The sequence below is a fragment of the Poecilia latipinna genome, unplaced genomic scaffold (genome assembly GCF_001443285.1).
Source record: "Poecilia latipinna isolate Pla-1442-1.1 unplaced genomic scaffold, P_latipinna-1.0 Scaffold335, whole genome shotgun sequence".
NCBI classification, from domain to species: Eukaryota; Metazoa; Chordata; class Actinopteri; order Cyprinodontiformes; family Poeciliidae; genus Poecilia; species Poecilia latipinna.
In genome coordinates, this window is record NW_015112951.1 from 206,154 (window position 1) to 226,366 (window position 20,213).

Consider the following 20,213-nt stretch of genomic DNA (forward strand, 5'->3'; position numbering starts at 1 on the left):
CACACACACACACACACACACACACATATACACACTATTAATATCTTAAATGATACAATTAGTCCCAAAATACTGAGTGCTTTACAGAGAGTAATATTAAACCACTGATTGCTAAAGCAAGTATGAGACTTGATGTGTGGATCCTGTGAAACGTCACAGAATAAGAGACTCGTTTGTTGACCAAAACCTGAGAAATGGTCCTTTATTTAGGGGTTTAGCTGTCTTAAATAAGCTGACGAGAGTGACTGATTCTCCCATAACTCTCCAAAGGAAGTTTTTCTTTAATTTTACACCAGAAGACCTCCAGGACGTAGCTGCTACTAAAGACTGCATTCAGACATCCTAACGAATGCCAAATCAAGCGCTCCAGACAGCCCTAAAATCCTTTTTAGTGCATTCACACCTGTGTTTTCCGCTGCCGAGATGCAATCAGATCACCCAGGACGGCTCTTAGTGTCAGGCCTGAACGTTCTCAAAGTTTTAAATGTTTTCCGAAAGCGCAGCCCAGCATTTTCCCCTTTCGACCCACTTATCCTGTCAGCCACGAGCCCCTGCAGCTTTGCTCTAATCACAGCACACAGCCAATTCACTCGCACAGTAATAATCGCTAATTATTCCCTCTCAGCTCCAAACCAATACCCCCCACCTCAACACATTTACACGCACAAAAGCCCTCCGCCAAGGCTGAATGGAGTCGAATCCAACAGGGGACGGCGGCTGGCGGAGGTCACCTTTCAGACGTCGAAAGGCAAGTGGTAAATCTGAGCTCCGAGACTAAACGCTTCCTGCTTTGTCTCTTAACAATAGAGGTTAAACATTCTCAATGAGTCGGGGTGGTTATTTACATATTTTCTAAGACTTCCTACTCACTTCTTGTGGAGGAAGGGTCACACTTCCTGAACTGCGCCCTGTTTCCCCGAAACAGTTGCGTTTGTTTCTCCCGGTTTCACCATCTCAGAGGATTGCATGTCAGGCCGACCCACTGGGCCCGACTGCAGGAGCATGAATAAGCATGGAGGAGATATGTTAAAAATAATCTGGAGAAGGAAAACTGCTGAATCCACGCATGTCTTCTTATATTAGTCTTTATTTTGTCTGAGACTTCTCCACTTGTCTCCATGCATGCGAGCCCCCTGGAACAAAAGGAGCATTTCCTCCGATGCTTATCAGAAGCAGAGCTCAACGTTCAGCACGCCTCTCTGCCCTATTATAGGGTTAGTGGAAAGGAACACAAATACCACACCAATTGATTCGTCGTGTGCAATGTTCTCAGACACAGACACATTAAGTAACTGTGGTTTTCTCCAACGCCCTCCAACCACCTCAAATCCTAAATGCTCCTGCACACATGCAGATGCACAGATAATTGACTGGCCTTTTCCAACAAGCTTCCTGTTCTAATCGTGGAAAGAAAGCCTAAGAAGTGTAAGGAGGAGATAAAGGAAACTGAGGGAAAGATCCAGCTGTCTTGGTCACAGCCAGGAGTTTAATAATCTCTACAGGAGGTACAAAACGCTACAATGATCTCTCAACTCCACATGTGTTCCTTTAGTTTCACCCTGGCATTTTGGCTTAAGACTTAGCAGATCTGCTTTATGTTTCCTGCCTTGACAAATGCGACTGTCACTCCCGTTGTTGCTGTGCCGGTGCTTGTGTCTGTGTGCAGCGACTTTAATCGAATGTGAAGAAACCGAAACTCCCAACTGCACAATGCAGTGGATTAAAATCTAATAATACTCTTACAGGGGAGCTGTGGAGATTCAGCGTTGCACTTTCATAAAGTAGAAGGGACTCTCAAGAGTTGCCTCGTAAAATATAAGTAAAATCTATCCAAGAGGCAAATATATTATATTAAAGAAAAAGAAAATTAACTCTTTTTTTTCCCTGAATGCATGTTCTGAGGTCGGTTCTGTACCCGTCTTCAGTTTGTAACCCAAAGCCCATGACCTAATTTATTTTAAAAATCCCTCCGAAACCACAGCAGAGCATATCTATCCTCTTATGTTCATCTCAAACCCATTTTTCTAGAACTGGTTGACGGTCAACCTGAGAAACTTTTTTGTCCGTGGTTCCAAAACTTTGGTCAAGGTTCGAATAAGGGAAGCGTAATGTCTTAGCAAATCATCCAGAAATCTCTTAGAAACAATTTAACTTTATAGGTGACTGTTAATATAACAAGCAGAATAATGAAGACAGAGAACACCGCAGAGAGGGGTGGGCAACTCCAGGCCTCGAGGGCCGGTTTCCTGCAACTTTTAGATACATATTTACTTCAACACACCCGAGTCAAATAATGAGGTCATTAGCAGGACTCTGGAGAACTTGACTGCACTGAGGAGGGGATTCAGCTGTTGGATTCAAGTGTGTTGGACCCGGGAGGCATCTAAGAGTTGCAGGACACCGGCCCTCAAGGACCAGGATTGCCCACCCCTGCCGTAGAATCATTTGCTGAATGTTGCAATATTCAGCAAATGATACGATTCGATGGATTTTTAAGATTTTCCGAAAGATTTTAGAGGGACTTTGATTTTGATGACATTTTGTGACTCTTCCATAAACTTGGATTGAATGAATTGAACTGATGGTGTAATACTGCTGTAATAAATGTTTTTGTTATACATCTGTTACACATGTTCATTGTGTGGCTTTGTGTATTTGGTTATGCAGAAAAGGAACCTTTTNTGTCTCATTCCNTTATATCATGTAATTTATTTATTTCATTTAATTAATTAATTAATTGTAACTGGTTGTTTCATTATATGTCACTTTAATGTACACGTGCAACTGGATAAAAATCATCATTTAAGTCATGTGGATTTGACATAAAACTCAAAGAAGAATTTAATGCATTGATACTCGTGGATGGAAAATCGATACTTTCCGAGGAACATTTTTTTTAATAAATATCGTAGAATCGATAAAATTACACAGCCCTATGGAAGAGTGTCTATTGTTGAAAGAAAGCCACAGAAAGACTCATTTGTAGTTCACACAAGCCATATAGGCGACAACTAAATGCAACTTAACAGGTTAAATTTCATGAAAGCACAATTAGAAAAGCACTGGACACGAATGGCTTGTTTGAAATGATTTAAGCAAGACCGTGTTCTCACTTAAAGGAAATAATGTAGAAGTACAGCTTGGCTTTCCAAAGCCACATCTGAATGAACCAAAAGTCTTTTGAAATGATCGCCGTTGGTAAGATGAAAGTGGAGACACATGGCTGCAAAGCAGTACACCGTTTTTGGCGAAAAGATAAAAACCACATATTAGCACGTACAACTCATACAAACTGATAAGCACGGCGATGGAGGGGTAATGATTGGGGTTTACCACAGGGCTGTCCTGTAGTCTGTAATTTTGACCTCAATGTGAGGTAATTTTTGTCATGGTGAGAGCTTGACTGAATCTGTAAGTTACCGGACAATTATCTCAAAGACTCTAGAAAAATGTAGTGCCGAGTGGCTGGGGAAAAAAAGAAAGAGTGGAGATTTTGCAACAGTCCAGTCAAAGCCTAAAACTCAGAGGAGGCTGGGAAGGATTTAAAGCGACTGAAAATGGCAGCTTCAAGACTTTGCTCTCAGAGAAGGTTTTGAACCAAAGGGTACACTTATATCGATAGTTGTGTAAACTTACTTTCCCCCATGAGTGTATCATCAGGTACGTGGAGAAACTGCTGCTGATCAATGTTGCCAACAAACTTAGCAGCGCACTGAAATTGCAAGAGCCGTTTTTTTTTTTTTTTTTTTTTTTTAAGATTAGACTCAGACTCCAAATTATCCCTGGAACTAAATTTTATCACAAGTGCTCCCTGATGTCACTGATTATGTCTGAGGCTTTAGTTGGCAGCTTCATATCAGACTAAATAAGATTAGATTTTCCCTTGTACTCAAGGCTGATGCATTTCCTTGTGGACTGCAGTGTCATTTAGAAACTCTGTATGGAAGATAATCTTTTCTATGTAACATTGCAACAAATTCACTGATGACTCATTGCCTTTTTACTCTGCCTTAAAAATGTAAAAAGAAGAAGAAGAAGAAAAGATCTAAACAACAAACCTGAGCAGCCGCGTCATGGCGTGGCGGCATACGTAGTGCAGAGGTGTGTTGTGCTGGTACTGCTCTCCGTATGATGCGTTCGGGTCCAGGCTGTCCCTGAACTGAGGGTTGCCCTCATACAGCTGCCAGGCCAGCGCCTCGTCGCCGCTCACCAGCGCCTTGCGGAACTTGGTGGCCGTGTTGCCCATTGCGTCGCGCTTGCGGTGGGCCACCAACTGGGAGTCGTGGCAGATCACTCAATGCTTGCCTACGCCTCAGTCCTCCTCCTCCTCCTGTTCTGCCTCCCCCGTTCACCGCAGGTCACAATTTAAAGCAACATGGTTCTGCGTCCTCCTTCCCTGCACATAAAAGAGAGAGACAGGCAGGAGATTGATTGGAGGGAACTGCGTGACACAAGAGGAGGACCAGATTTGAGTTAAGTGGAAAGAAATGGGTTGCGAAGGTCGGGAAAAGAAGAGGGACGGGGGGAAAAAAAAGGACGGAAAGTTTGGGAGTAGAGATAAAGTGAGAGAGATAGAAGGAGAAAAGCCTCAATCAATAACTGCATCGATTGATCAGCTGATGTTCTGCAGCGAGGACATTATCTCACCAGACATAAAAGAAAACAGACAAGGAGCCAGAAAGAAAGGAAGATAAGAGAGAGGCCCAAGCTAGAAGAGTCGGTTAATGATATCTAAGTTATTGATCAGCAAGTCAGATGATGAAAAGCACTGTCAATATTACCACAGCTGGCCACTGTGAGTCTAGGGGCAAGTAGCTGCATATATTACACAGTTGATACGCTTTCCAGCCACCGAAGGCCTGAGAGTGAGTTAAGCCATGCAGCACTAAAGTACCAAGCCAAACCAGTTTTACTTTCTCTCGCAGGCGCTAAACCCAAAAACCACAACTGTGGCTGCTCCCACAGAGGAGGCTTACACAGTACAGTGATCTGAAAAAGCATCTCCGCGCTTATAGGTTTCTTCTTCTGCTTTTGGAACAGTTCTATATTTCAGACAAATAAATCTTAATAATCAGACAAATATGATCTCTGTGAATACAAAAGGTAATTTTCAAATGACGATTTTATTTATTGCAGGCGCAGGAAAAAGATATCCTGATTAATGGTAAAACCAACCTGGATTAATGGTAAAAATGGTAATCTCCCCCTAAACCGAATAAATTTGGCAGCAACCAATCGGTGTGTTTTACAACGCTTTGGAGGAATTTTGGCTAATTCTTCTTATTGGAATGGTTTTTAATTTAGCCACACTGGAGGGTATTGGAAAATGATCCACCTACTTGAACTCATACCAAAGAATCTAAAGTCAGACTTTGACTAGACCCGTGCAAAACCTTCATTTGGTTTGTTTTGAGCCCTTTGGGATAGACATGCAGATTTACTTTGGGTCATTGTCCCACTAGATGATTAAAATAAGCTTTAATTTAAGGTCAGAAAATGGTTGGCTGACATTCTCCAACAGGATTTTGTGTTTGAGAGAAGTGAGCGCACGATTCCTTCAGATTCATCAAGTCTTGATGAATCAGACGAAAAGTATTTGGGAATATAAAAATGGTTGCATTTCACATTAATGTTGATTCACAAACATTGACCTTAACTACAGCAGTTGATGCATGAAGTCCTCAAATATTTTTTGATTCTCTTGGGATTTTCTGGATGAGCCCATGTTGTTTTGGAGCAGGCCAGCCACTTCGGGGAAGGGTCGTCACAGCTCCACGTTTACTCCATCTTTGGATAATGGCGTCCAGCATGGTTTGGTGGAGTACCAAAGCCTTAGGAATGACTTTGTAAACCATTTCACACCAACAAATGTCAGTTACTCTTTTGCTCATTTGAATTTCTTTTGAAATAATTAGCACCAAGCCAAACTGCTTTTTGAGATCTTTTAGCCTTCTCCATGTTTTCAGCCAGATTCAATCTACTTACCAGTTTTGAGTGCGCTCACAAAATGTGGTCATCCCAATGATCAGTAAGGGGGAAATTACGGTTTCCACACATTGCCGGGTGGCACTAGCTTTCTTTCCTTTAATAAATGAATAGATCGTTATTTAAAGACAGCCTCTTTTTAGTCAGTCGGGTTATATTTGTTTGATATGGAAATTTGATGATCCGAAACATTTAAATGTGACAAAAGTGAAAAAGGAAATTAAATCTGTAAGGAGGGAAAATACTTTTTCACAACACTGCAAATCCTCCCATCTCTTCCCGACAACAGGAGAAACTTTTTTTTTAAATATATTGCAAAAACAACAACAATGGAGCGATGCAGCAAAAATAAAAAATAAAAAAAACAACAAACAAGCAGCATCTTTCTCTGCTCACATGTTGCATATAATCGCCGTCGTTATCAACGTGTTCTGCTTCGCTTCCTTCCTGATCCTCCCCACCTCTCCCTTTTCCTCACAAACAGCTAAGCCCGTCTTGAACGCACACGCAGCGACGTCCCGTAATGAGCGGAGTGTGTGACGAGCGCATGAGTCTGTGTGTGTGTGCTGGGCTGCCGAGGGTATCATTACAGTCTTCATTCTATGGCCATCTGTCTGGCCTTCACAAAGAGCCCCCTTTTTTAGGCTGGCTACAGTTGCCCGCTGACTGCCCGGACTTGGGAACATTTGAATAATGTGGATGAGTGCCTACTCCCCCCCGCCCCTCGCCCCCGCTCCTCTGCGCTGACAGACAGCGAAAATGTACGCTGACAGATGAGACACAAGGGTCAAACAGAAGCTGCTAAGACTGAGAATAATCCCAAAACACTTCTGGATTCTGTGTTTTCGTGTAAAACCCAAGTAGTGAAATGGGCTGCAACAGTTAATGGGTCAGTCTGTCTGCTTCCCTCCTTTCTGTGTGCACTAGTTTACTTCCAGTTCACTTCACCTCTGTGCATATATCTTGCCTGCCTCTCTTACTAAATAAGGGCAGGAAGTCTGGTCAAGAAGGAATCCTGGAATTCAAAGGATTACACTCTTCCTGTTAGTTATCTAGTGGTGTAAAATCTGAGGAAGACGTCATTTAGTGGTCAGCTGGAGCTGAAACATTTGACTAATTTCCTGTTAACTAGACGTTCGTCTTTTCAGTTTCAAATCCAATTGAGAAAGGAGGTCTGAACGATGTCGGAAAAATCCACAGTAATGAGTTTAATTTATTCCAGAGGGCTGCACAGGCCTCGTGCAAAAGGACAACTAAAACACTTAAGTTGCTTAGGAATAGTAAGAGATTACAGAGTAAGAGAAAAAAAATGTACTCAATTTATTATTTCAGAATAATAAACTTGTGAAAGACTTTACATCATAATGTGATTGATAAAATGCAGGCACTTTTGTGGACTGTGAGGGTTGGTTACCAGTATCAAAGTTTAGGTTTGAAAACAGCAAAAATGTTTCCATGTTACGGTTGTTGTTCTTTAAAGTTTTTTTAATGAGACGCCAGAGAAGTTGCCATAGTGACCAGAGTTTTTCTTGGTCGTATGCTGGGAGGAGTAGGCCTACGGCTCCCTTTCTCCATGTGTTGCTGCACACTGAAGGTAAGTTTGCTGAAATATGTTCCCCCATATTTAAAGAAAAGATGCTTAAGGTGTAAAAACGCAAATAGCACAACCCATAACTTTCGTTAGGGTAACAGAAATATGTACTTGAGAATGTGGCGGTTATACCACATTCTCACTCTTACATATCCAAAGCTTTTACAGAAAAATAAGTTATTCCTACTGCTAATGTAAAGTCTAACATTCTGTTGGTTAAATGCAATAAATAAATGTTAGAAATACATTCTGTTTTTTTTTTATGTTTATACATTAACATAACATTTCACTGTGCAAGTAATGTTAAGCTGATTTTAGCTGGTTAATTAGTCGGGCCTATTTACTCAGGCATGCAGCTGGCTGCTTAACAGACATGTCGATTGCAGCCTGCCATAAAAACCAACACTCGCCCTCTGCAATGCACAGCGTACAGTAACACCAGCGTATCAGAAGCAGCATTGCTTTCTACAGAAATAATTTGGGTTATATGTTTGAATGAGACCACAAAGGCCAGCCTTTACGCCTCGACATGCATCAGCATCACCGTTTCCCTGTTGCTAGTTCACTAATGCTACTTCCTTGACCCACTTATGACAGATAATGTCCACTGCAGGCTGGGAATACGTACTTCAGAAGTGCTGCAGTTTTGCTGACTGTCTGACTAATTCATCTTGCCAACTTGGCTCTTGTCAACCTCACTCAAATGCTTGCCAATTTCTTTTTCCTGTTTCTAACAAATCAACTTTGAGAGCACAATGCCCAATTGCTGCCTTATAGATCCCAACTGCATAGTAATGTCAGTTCCTAAGTGGTGTGAAACTAATAAGTACTTTGGTTTCCAAGACTGGACTGTCTATGTTGTTATCAAGTGGAAACATCTACAAACAAGAGTTTGTCTTTTCTGTAAGCAAAGCAAACCTTTCTCTCAGTAAGCTAAAAAGCAAAATGCAGCAATAGGCGGGGGAGGGAGAGGTCTGTGTAAATACAGGTTGTGTATGGCTAAAGAAAACTCTGATCACTCCAGTTCTTTCTCAGGTTTCCCATTATAAAGACTTTTATTTCAATTATAGCAGCATTGAAACTGTAACTTAATAAAACCTTGGTGTTCCTTAATACCTGAAAGCTCCCAAGGTATAGGAATAATTCATCCTTTATTAACTAACAATACATTTATTCAAGGTTTTTATGTGCTCATACAATAACACAACATTGACGTGTGATTTTGATTTTAAGATATAGTTAGGAGAATAACAAGTCACTCTTAGTGAGATCAATAAATACATCAATAACAACTGCAGGAGGATGAACGGCTCTTATCATCTGATACACATTAACTTAGTTGAAGTAGGGATTGTTCCGCTGCTGCTATATAAAGTGCTGTAGGACAATGTCTGTTTGCCCAAACAGACATAAAACTTGTTGGAGTCGGACACAGAAGCAGCTGTGATGACACACAGAGCGACTTTTAGGGAAATTAGATAGGTCACAGTGTATCAGTTAAATATCCAGGTCAGACCTCGGGTGGTTATCCTCCGAAGTGTGTCAGCATGAAATGGAGCACCAAACAAACAACAGCCGACTTCTCTCTGCATGTGTTTGTCCATGCGGCCCCTCGGTCTCCCCCCGCCGCCTAAACGCTCCTTTGTTTCAACCCGCTGACAGTTTGTATGAATCACCAACCAAACAACGGCAAGGTAAAATACATACTGCGAGTTATGAGCTTCAGCTTCGCTCTAACCTGTTTTCAGAGAGAGTGTTGTGGTGAGAAACGTTACCACCCAAAAACCAGCAGCCTACCTCCGTGTTGTTACCGCGGCTAGCCAGCTGTCTCTCCGTATTTCTTCTTCGGTTAAACGTTAGCGGTTTGTGTTAGCTCCAACTACCAACACTACAGCTGGACTGCGTCTACTTACACGTTTGGAAACTGGCAGGCATCAACAGCCATCGTCTTACAAATGTCATTCACTTCTCCGGCTCCCGTTTCGCTCAACCATCCTCTCAGCCAGCGGACCCCGGCGGAGGACGATAGTGAAGATGCTGCTGACAGCGTAGAGGCGACACGGACTCTGCTCCAGCTTCACTTTGTTGTTGCTAACACAGAACAGACCGGATACAGTGCGCAGGCGCAGTTCTGAGAACGCTCTCCACTCCGCCCCCCCAGCACAAGTGACGCAATTGTTGACGTATCGCTCTGGGGTTCCGCCCACTGACAGAGGCAAACAGACCGCTGACGAAATTACACCAGATTTTAAGGGGAACAGGACAAAAGCTATTTTTACTGCGGCGTTGATTAACATTTATACCAAACATTGAGGGAGTTGTTTAACAATTTTCACAAAGTAAAGAGAACAAAGTCGTCTTCTTCGTCTGTAAATTTTAATCGCAGTGTATTAGCGCCATCTGCTGTACTGAGGTGTAATCCATTAAATAATAAAATCACTTATTTACACTTGCAACAAAAAACAAACAAAATTAAACCTTCTCATTTAATTGTGTATCCTTTTGATGAATTATAGAATATGATTCAAGTTTAATTGATAGTAGTCTTACATTCATAAAATTAAATCATCCAACTTTTTATAGAGCCTTTTCCATCAGATGTAGCAACTGGTTACAATTACTCTTAACATTTTGAATGATATCTACTTTGGCTCAGTGTATTACAGTGTAGTTTTACCAGTAATATTTCTTAATATTTTGAAGTACTGCCAATCTTACGAAAAGTTTCTAGCTATTCTCACCACTATCAGTAACTTCACTCAATGAAGAACGAGCATATTGTAACAAAAATGCATCACGCATAGACACACACCTAAAGTTTATATTAGAGTGAGATTTTTATTTTTACACAAACTTTCTGGTTCTATTGGTATTTTCTATCTCCTGAGCTTGTTGTGCCAAGTTAAGTGAAAATACAGTAAACAGGATATATTGTCACTGGAAATACTTCATTCTGTTCTAACATACATGTACCTTAACTACTGTAAGTATTGGTTTCATGAATATATTTGAAAATATATCTAAATATAATAAATCTCTTTACAATGTGAAGAATTAACAGCAGACAAATATACAAGTATTTTTTGTTAAAACATCCCCATTGCCAACATTATCAAACTTTGTGGAACATCTGACAAAAAAAGGAAAAAACTCCCACTTGCATAGATATATTTAGATTACTTTAATTGAATGATAAAAAAGTACAGATCATTATAAAATAAGGTGAAATATTTTTATCATAAATGCACAAGTATCAAATGTACAATATGTTTACCGTAACTAAACAAAACAATTACCAAAGTAATTTTAATTTTTACAAAAGCTAATTTTTGGTCCCAGCATCACGTCAAACTTTATCTGACATATTTACAACCTCAAAATGTCAAGGATAAGGTCTCCCAAAACCAAGAACGATGGAATGTCTCTCTTTTCACTCATCCTCCAGACAGCAAATGCCCAGGTGGCAGGCCTCACACAGTGCTGCCTCATGGGGCTTGGTCCACACTTTAGCAGAGGATGTCGAAGAACCATCGTCGCTTTCCTCCTCTCCGTAGCAATTTTTGCGGATTTTGGAAAAAAGCCTGAGCAAAGCATGTTCCACATCTTTCCTGTTGAAACCTGGAAGATCATATTCCCCGTCCTGACAACGACGACAAGCTTGGCCAAAAGGTCGCATTATCACCGTCCCCCGGCCGTTTCGCACCCGGTAGCGGAACAGCACCACCGCTCGAGCCGAACGCCAGGTCTTACGACAAGCTCCGCACTGGAACCTGGGGAAAGTCAGATGATGAATGCAGACTTTAGACGGATATTCAACAAAGCTTTTTATCAGGTTTTAAATGGTGCTTCTAAACTTTACACCATATTCCCTCTGAAAAAGAGTACGTTTCTGGATAACATCTATAGATAAATCACATCCTGTACAAAATGAACAACTTACACAGTTTCTGTGCCCCCCTCAAAAGAATCATACTGCCAGTATAAAATGCTTCCTCATATAACTTGAATAGTAATCGCAACTAAAAACTAGACAGAACATCAAATGTCCACGATTGGCACATTAATATCTTAGTATAAAACAAAAAACATAAGAAAAGCACAATACGTACTTTCCAAAGGCACAATGGGAATACACCTTCCAGCCTCTCTTCCTCTCTTGTTTGGTGATTTCGTTTGTTTGGGTGTAGTTAAAGTTTAGATTCCACTCGTCTCCGTAGTCCAGCTCATTGTCATCATAAAGCAGCTCATCAAATATATCCAGCCAGAAAGACGGAGTCCAACCTGTCATACAAACTTTTCACATTAATATGTTTTGCTCGTTTCTTTTTTGAATGAACTTTGTTGAAACAGCTAATAACACAATATTAATTTTTCTGAAAAAAGTAATAATAGACAGGTAATAATAGACAGACTCAATAAAGAAAGAAACTTTTTAAGACTTCTTAACCGTTTCCTACAGCACTTTCTCCTTTCACTCAACTTTCCATTATATGGTTTGACAGAAAACCATGCAGGTTGCTGAAACCTCCTTTGGACATAAATGGTAAAACTTTCTGTATTTAAAAGGCATTTTAATTTGTCTCGCAACATTCTAATGTTCTGAGACATTAAAATGTTATAGTTGTTCTATTTATGATCTCAATTTAAAAATTTTTGCACTGACTTTTCAGTGGTGTATGAAATAATGCGAGAAGCCCATAAATACGACTACGTGCAAATTTGGCACCTTCTTTCAGCTGACATCTGACCACAAGGGGTCGCATTTGACCCAATTGTTTATTCTAGCCGAGCCATGAGAGTTCGCCTTCTTATAAAATATTCTTTTATGAGATTTTTTACAGGCCAAGTTATCATATGATGTTTCTGTTTCCTCGATGCGAGTCACTATTATGGGTTTTTATTAAGTCGAAAAGCTTTGTTTTTCAGTGGAACTCTGTCTTCAAGCTTCTCCTTTAATTTATGTTATGCTTTTTGTTATGACCTCAACTTACACATAGATCTTAACTTCAACTTAATAGGATCATTATAGTAATTAAGTCAGCGTCCAATACGATTTTCAAAACAAAGCAACGCACTTGTTTCTGGAATAAAAAATAAATAAACAGAGTCGCGGTAAACTACAAGGACAATCCTGCATGTATAATATATGTGTGTGTGAAAAAAAAGGCATTACCTGTTGGTGTGCTCATTTTTGCTTTATTTTCTGTCGCCTGTAGATCCGCAGAAACGCTGAAGCGGTGATTGTCCTCTGAATGTTGCTCTGCAGACTGCCGCGTTACTTATATACGACAGAATCAGCTGTAGTCAGGAAAACGAAACTTACGAGTCATTTTCGCTTTCCCTGCCATGGAAATGGGTTATCAACAACAAACACCACCAGTAAGTTTCTGTTGGCACTAAGAAGGGAGTTGTCATATCAGCGGTGGAGAAATATTGCATCATTTTTTTTTTTGCTGTTTGTCTCCAACGCACATCAGATGAAAGGTTCAAGAACAGGCCGACTGCTGATAGTCAGCTTTGATTCAGGTGTGTTGTAGTAGGAACGCGTGTAAGAGTTACAGGGTGCACAGCAAATTTAAACGTGTTAGATTTCCAGTGTTGGTGTTGTATGTTAAAAGTACAGTGCTAATTAAACACTTGTTTAGTCTAATTCAACAACATGAGTGTTAGTTTCCCTAAACAGAGTTACATTTAAGCAGCTCTGTCTGGCGTTGATTATGAAACCAGACAGCGCTGCTCCCACAATTGTAACGTATCTGTGACGTCACGTGTTTGCTCGAGGAGCGGAGGCAGCATTATGGCGTCTTGTCTGGAGCTTAATAATGAACACATTCATAGTGTTAACTTTTGACACTACACACTAGTCTTAGGTAAATCAACACGGACGTGTGTTAAATTGCAACTACTGAGAGTGTTGATTCAACTCTATCACAAATAAGACTTTCAATGGTGTTATTTTGACACGATCAAGAGTGGACACATTCACACTGCAGCCTGAAGTGACTCAATTCCGATTTTTTGGCAATTCCGATTTTTTTTTTGCCGGGCCCGTTCACACTGCCAGTAAATGCGACCTGTATGCGTTCTGCAGTGTAAACGGGCAAACGACCTGAAAGTGTCCCGCATGCGCAGTAGAGGGCGCAATAGCGTCAGCGTTCTAAGTGTTCTGCCGCCATAAAAAGAAGAAGTGCTCAGTGTTTGCGGAAGTAAACATGGAGGCTAACGGTGGAGCTTAGTTTACACATTTGAAGTTGTTGTCCGGCTGGAGCAGCATATTAACAACTTAATCCTCATATAATCCGTCATCGTTGTTGTTTTTCTTCCCACTTGCGCTTATCAGGACGCAGAATAGTGAGATTTGTTGAGAATCAGTGATGTTCAGTTCGGATGAATGCGACCTGGAAGTTAGGTCGCATTTGAATCGTGTCGGATATGGGTCACATTCGAAAAAGAATCCGACCTGTGCTGTTCACACTGCCATGAAAAGATCGGATACAGGTCGCATTGCGTCAAAAAAATCGGAATTGAGTCACTTCAGGCTGCAGTGTGAACGCACCTATAAGTGTTGAATTCAACTCTCTAGGAATTCAGTTCAACACTTCCAAATTTGCTGTGTGGACTTGGGCACCACTTATGTAGATAATTATTAAAATAGAAACACATTAAAGTTTAGAACAATGCAAACATTTAAAGTAAAAAAAAAGAGAGCAAATATCGTAAATAATTAAACATAATTGATGTTTGATAGCTGTACTGTGCTTTTCAACAACATAACAACAATAATAAAATAATAGTAATTGAAAATTTTTAAAACATTATTATTACTTCAGTTGTGTTTTTTTTTTTTTGGAAATGTATTTTGTTGTCATGTTGTAAAAACACATTCTGATGCAGTACAATGATTAAAAGTTATTTTGTGGATGAGATGAGAGAACCTCCTTGCCAAAATTCCCGGATTCACTGAAATTTTTATTTTTATTCAAATCAAACTTCGGTGTCGTGTATAAAACTTTGTGGGAAACTACGCTGCTGTAATTTGACAGTAAATTTGCTGTCTGGCTCCGTCCAGTAGATGGTGCTGTAGCACCACATTTTTCATTAGATTGTAGCAGAGTCTCTTGTTGCATCTATTGAAAAAGGTCAGCATCATTATTTCTTGTGAGTCACATCAGCTTTAATCGCAAATAAATACCCAGCTACGGCATTCACTCGGTGGAAAATTAGAAGCTTATTGAAACAAACATTAATCAGACATTCTCATAAATGATCCACCTGCTAAACTGGATCAAAACATGTTAGTCATTTGTATCTTGTGAGAAAATACGGCTTCATTCATGCTTCAAAAAATTTTAAATCCTAACTAAAGCACGTACAAGAGAAAAACTGAGTTTCAATCTGCTCATAAGGATTGGACTGTTGGATAAAATGGTCAGCAATGATGAAGAGTCATTCTAAAAAGAATGAATTGTGTGTTTTCAGACTTTTAAACGAGATGGTTCATGTCAAACAGTTTTATGAGTCCTACTGTGGGATCGAGTTTCAGCTTATTTATCAGCTTGTTCTTTTCCGGGAGGCAGATGAGGATGACTGCCTGCATGTTTTGACCTCTATCAGCATCCATTTGCTGACCTACAGTTTCCTTTGACAACCCATAATTAACAACACATCAGAAAAGTTTGTGGTACAAACACGTCTGTGTATTTGTAAATCTGAGGTGCTTTTGAAGTCACAACCTGTCCAATGACTTAACTGGTTTGTTTAAAAGTTTTTTTTGGTTTTTTTTTGTAGTTCTCCTTGAGTTTTTGTTAATCTTCCTTTGTGTCAGTCTTCCTCACTTAGTTTGGATGTTTTTATGACCACAGCTGTGCCACATTACCTCTAATTAGTTCACCTGCTTCCTTTATCATTTCTTCCATTAGAGACTGTCTGTTTCACTCACAACAGTTTAACGTCCTGTTACTTTTGTAAGCTTTTGTTTCTCATTATTAAAAACTCTCCACGTTGTCTTCCTGCCTCTGTTTCAGACTGGAAACCAAAACACAACAAATAACTTTCACGGCGAGTCACTGGATGTGCTATGTACCGTCTTTATTTACCGTCTGATTTTATCAGGCAGACTTTGTGGAAGTTGTGCGTGTAGTTTCCCAATAATCATTATTATCGGTTCGTGCGCTGACGTAACAATAGCACCGGAGTGACAACACCTGTTTGTAGGTATGCAGTGATGGCACAGTGGCGTTTTTTTTTTTTACCCTCCTCTTGGACACAAAACATACCACGCACAATTATTTATGAAAGACAAATGAAAACTTACTGTGCACTACTGGGACTTTTCTAATAACTGGGCTGCTTGCTTCTTACAACAAAACTCCACCCAGAGCTAAAAACACATCCAGTGCTTGAGACAGGCCCCGAGCTACGATTACAGCAGTAAACATGTACAGACGTTCATGTGACAATAACGCACACTTGCAGGTTTGTCAGGATCATGACACAAAACTCATGTGGAAGTACTTGACAGAGATTATTTTAGGCAGTACTTTAGATTCAGCTCACTTAATTGTAGGCATTTGCTTTCTGACCAATGTATTTTATACACAAAATATATATTTTAAATTGGCTAACTTGTAGTAGTGATAATCATTTTTTAATGACAAATAACGATTTCTTTTAAAAGTAATTATTTTTAAAAAAAATAGCACATTGCCAGTGTTTCTCAATGCAAACTAAAGAAAAGGATATAAACCTGACATATTGTTTCTGTAATTCAGCGTCACGTTGAATCAGTTGCGACCGGCGCCACTTTTACAGCTTTTATGGGCCTGCGAAAGAAACGTGTGCGTATGCATCTTTCCGGCCACCACCGTAGTGCAAAACCGACCTCGAAGCGTCAGGCTCCTGGGAGTCACCTTATACACAGGTGTGACATTACAGCGTGAGAAAAGCATGCTGGGAGAGCTCGCAGAGACAGAGACAAAGAAGCAGATACAGGAGACTTGCAGAGTAACTTCATTGTGCTTGCTGCTCAACATTCGCCAAGTATCTCCTCGCTGACACCAGAACGCGCAGATTAAATCTGCCCTGGAACAAAAGCGATGTCAGCAGTGGAGATGAATAAAAGTATTCAGAGAGAGGTGTGACGGTAATGTAATTTGGAACTGGCTGGTTTTCCCTGAATGCCGATTCACTCAGCAACAGACTGACCCTGTTTCGACATGAACACTCTTATTTTACTCTCTTTTGTGGCTCTGACAGAACAGATGCACATTTAGCCTCTAATTCATTGCCCATCAAGAGAGGAAGAGCGCTGCAGAGTTGATCACCCTTTGATTAGAATTGGTTAACTCCATTCAAAGTGCTGGATGAGTGAAATTTGGAGGTTTTATATCTCCCTTGCCATCCTTCTCACTGTGTGTGGCGACAACGCAAACTTAGCCTCTCCGGCGTTGCTTCTCACTGTTTAAATAGTTTAAATTTCTTAGTCATTCTTCTGACAGTAAATCCAGACAGGTTTAGATGAGCAACTGGTTTCTTGTTGCCATTTCCTGACTTGTGAACACATTCACACATCTGCCTTACCAAAATGGCAGGATTTATTGTCTTCCCCATTTTTAATGGCAGCTGAGAGAAACAAGCCTTTCTGTGTAAATGCAAAAAAATCCTGCATCTTTACCCCCAAACGTGTGCAAGATGTCCCTACAGAGGCCCACAACACTTTCTAGATTTTTATTTGTAACAAATAAAACCAATATATAATTTTTGTGCAACGTCCTAAATTGTGTACAACTTTGTTTGCGTCTATCACATGCGGAAAGGTTTAAGTGTTATGATTTGTTTTGCAAGGCACTTTTCAATTAAATTAGGGCGAACTTCTGTCTAACATCCATCCATTCAGATAAAAGAATTTGACATTGCATATTCCTATTTCATAACTTAGAAAAATGCAATGCAATTCATTTCCCGTTCTCTAAAGATGGCATTTTCCAAATGCATTTCTCAATCAGACGGCCCTCTAGTGACGCCAGGGATCATCAGCCAGGTGTGCAGGCCAAGCTTTCTCTCTGTTCCAGAACTGCACACCCGCTGACAGGCTGCCAGGTGAGTCAGCGAGGGCGGGGTCGGGCTGAGAGAGGCTGAGCGATGGAGGGAGAGTAAATTTGAAAGACTTAGCGAGAGATAAAGTGGGGGCAGGGAGGGAGTGAGGCATAAGAGGTTGGGTGTGGTAAGATGCCTTAAGCACATTCCTCATTGCAACCGCACCCAGTGTTTCTGCGTCTTTCTACCTGCCAGTGTTTGCTTTCAGTACTAATTCCAGTATGCAGAAAGTATCTGTACTTTCTCTCTCTTTTCTCGCTTCATTCCTCTCTGTGTTCTGCGTGTTTCCTTCCCCCTCACTTTCAGCTGCAGCATGTGGCACGCCATCGCCACAGCTGTATGCTAAACGCTCCCGCGCTCTCACTCCTCACATTTCACGTTGACGCTACATTAACAAGGCAAGTGCAAACACAAAAGGTGAGAGCTCAGAAACATGGCCTCCACGGTTTGTGAGTCTCTCTCTCTCTCTGTGTGTGTGTGTGTGTGATATCAGGTCATGGATGGTTAGGCAGACAATCTGACAAGAGCCACTCCCTTTGGAGCCGAACATACAGTCATAGCCATCAAACAAGGTGTGTCCGATGCACTGAACACGTTTCGGGGCAAAGGACAGCCCATATAACTGCAAACACAAACAGAAGCTGACTGGTGTATAGATTTGTCTCTATTGCAACCCGTGTCGATATCAATATTGCCTCTTTTCAGGTGAACCTTGCATTCTTTCATGTCAACACCGCCAGCATAAAGCAAAAGGTGTGAGAAAACTGAGCTGAAGCAACGTCGGGCTTAAAGAAGCGTTTACATAAGGCATGTGCAGCGGCATGCTTTAGGAGGTCCGACCTTCTCCGAGGAGATAAAATGAGACATGACAGCATGCCGTGGTGAGACTAGCTTTAAGGAGCTTTCTATAGAGAAGGGGGAAATGATCATAGAGTCTGTTGATTCAGCCTCGGTGATTCACCATGGAGAAAAACAATAGCTGATCCACTGACACTATGTTTCACATAGAAACATGGAGTCCAAAGAAAACACATGGATGTTTAATCTAATTTATGCGCCGTTAATAAAGGTTATTGGTACAAGAGTAACAGATCACGCTCTAGAAAGTAATAGATTTATTGTAATGCTGCATGAACTTATACCGATAGCTGTCACAATTAGCAGTGTTTCCAAGAATATCTCATGGAAATCGGAATAATTTAGGTAACTGTAGAGAATAAAAAAACAAAACAAAATGAGACATGATAGAAAGTCACAGGTTAAATAGACATCATTATGTCCAGTTAAACAAGGAGATAATCACATTATAATGACAGTTTTTTTTTTTTTTTTTTTTTTTTTTTATCAGTTAGCGGCTGGTCTTTTTATCTTTCACAACAATTCTGGCAGTAAACAAGCAATCCGCAATCATTCTTACATTTAATTTTGTTTTCAACCCCCCAACTTGGTTTTTCCACGAATGTCAGGTATTGACTACAACCCTGGGAGGCAGTTCAATACACACCGTTTGTAAAGACATGTAAAAAGCTCAAAATAACTGCCTTGCAGAAACAAAATGTTACACTGAATATGTTCCTGTAGTTCTGGCAGTGAGGTTTTTTTTTTATTATGTTTTCTTATTTAGAAAGTACAAACGAGTTTAAAGCACCGTTTGTCTACAATTACCATAAAAGTAACTAAACCGATGGGTAAAACAGTAAATGAGAATTGTGACATCTTATGTTCGTTACCTAATAATAATAATAATAATAATAATAATAATAATAATAAAATACTTATAGGTGTTATATACTGAGCTCAGGGTTCCTACACAGGAGTGTGAATCTTTCCACCTCTTGTCTCATAATAAAAGCCAGCTTCTCCCTCACATAAATATTGCAAACTGACAGTGAGATTTGGAGAGGTTTAATTATCTCCTGTGCCACACCGCTCACTGTGGGTGGCAGAAAGATTCAGCTGGTTCCAGCCTCGCTGTGGGCAAGTTTACACAAGTAGCTAGTTTTTTTTGTTGCCATATTTAGACTTAAAGATTTCCATGCATCTATTTTTATTTAATTTTATGTTCTTTTGAAGAGTAATATAAATAATATACTCATTCTGGTCACTTTAAAAATATAAAATAAATATTCTTAGCAATGCCACAAATTCTGACAGATTTGGTGAAAAATGAAGGTATTCAATTTTATTTTAAGAGCTTTGTACACATGGAGAGTGTTGAACTGAGTAACAATCTATATGATCTCTGAAAAGACTTCTGGAAATCAGGTTCAGTATGAGATATCACATCAAGACACAGAAACATTAGCAAAAACTTTACAATGAGTAGAAATGAAAATACAAACATGTTACCAGCTGTAAAATGTAAAGATCATACTGTGGTCTGTCTGCTGAATTTAGAAGTTATTTTTGAAGAGGGAAAAGTTGGATCGTCCGAGTTGTGATCGGTTCAAATTAAAATCATTATTCATAAGCATCCATGTCATTTCAAATTAGGTCTTGCTTGTTTGAGGAAAAATGCTAAACACAAGATGAAATTTAGCAG

At 40.1% G+C, this 20,213-nt stretch overlaps 3 protein-coding genes across 5 annotated transcripts in view; 1 reads left to right on the forward strand and 2 right to left on the reverse strand.

Moving 5' to 3' along the window:
* The window catches only part of LOC106949294 (ankyrin repeat and IBR domain-containing protein 1-like), a 31,089-nt gene extending 20,797 nt beyond the window's left edge, over positions 1-10,292 (reverse strand). For both annotated transcript variants that reach the window (XM_015035445.1, XM_015035444.1), the window contains exons 1-2: positions 9,490-10,292; positions 4,059-4,396 (exon numbers count right to left, since the gene is read on the reverse strand). In XM_015035445.1, coding sequence (XP_014890931.1) covers positions 4,059-4,246 — 188 coding nt within the window. In that variant the 5' untranslated portion in view covers positions 4,247-4,396; positions 9,490-10,292. The remainder of the gene's footprint in view (positions 1-4,058; positions 4,397-9,489) is intronic.
* Positions 7,486-20,213, forward strand: part of fam83hb (family with sequence similarity 83 member Hb) — a 28,694-nt gene continuing 15,966 nt past the window's right edge. Inside the window, exon 1 of one of the 2 annotated variants that reach the window (XM_015035447.1) lies at positions 7,486-7,579. The gene's annotated coding sequence lies outside the window, so the exon portion shown is untranslated. Of the gene's footprint in view, positions 7,580-17,596; positions 17,675-20,213 lie in introns of those variants that run through there. The other variant, XM_015035448.1, reaches the window with a different exon arrangement.
* Positions 10,675-13,070, reverse strand: LOC106949299 (receptor-transporting protein 4-like). The gene is made up of 3 exons (XM_015035455.1): positions 12,750-13,070; positions 11,686-11,857; positions 10,675-11,346 (listed from the first exon to the last, which is right to left on the reverse strand). The coding sequence occupies exons 1-3, from the start codon at positions 12,763-12,765 to the stop codon at positions 11,007-11,009; spliced, it is 528 nt and encodes a 175-aa protein (XP_014890941.1). The 5' UTR covers positions 12,766-13,070; the 3' UTR covers positions 10,675-11,006.

Coding starts and splice junctions, on each gene's coding strand:
- LOC106949299 (XM_015035455.1), bottom strand. Junction 11,347..11,685: donor TCCCATTGTGCCTTTGGAAA/GTACGTATTGTG, acceptor GACTTTCCCCAG/GTTCCAGTGCGGAGCTTGTC.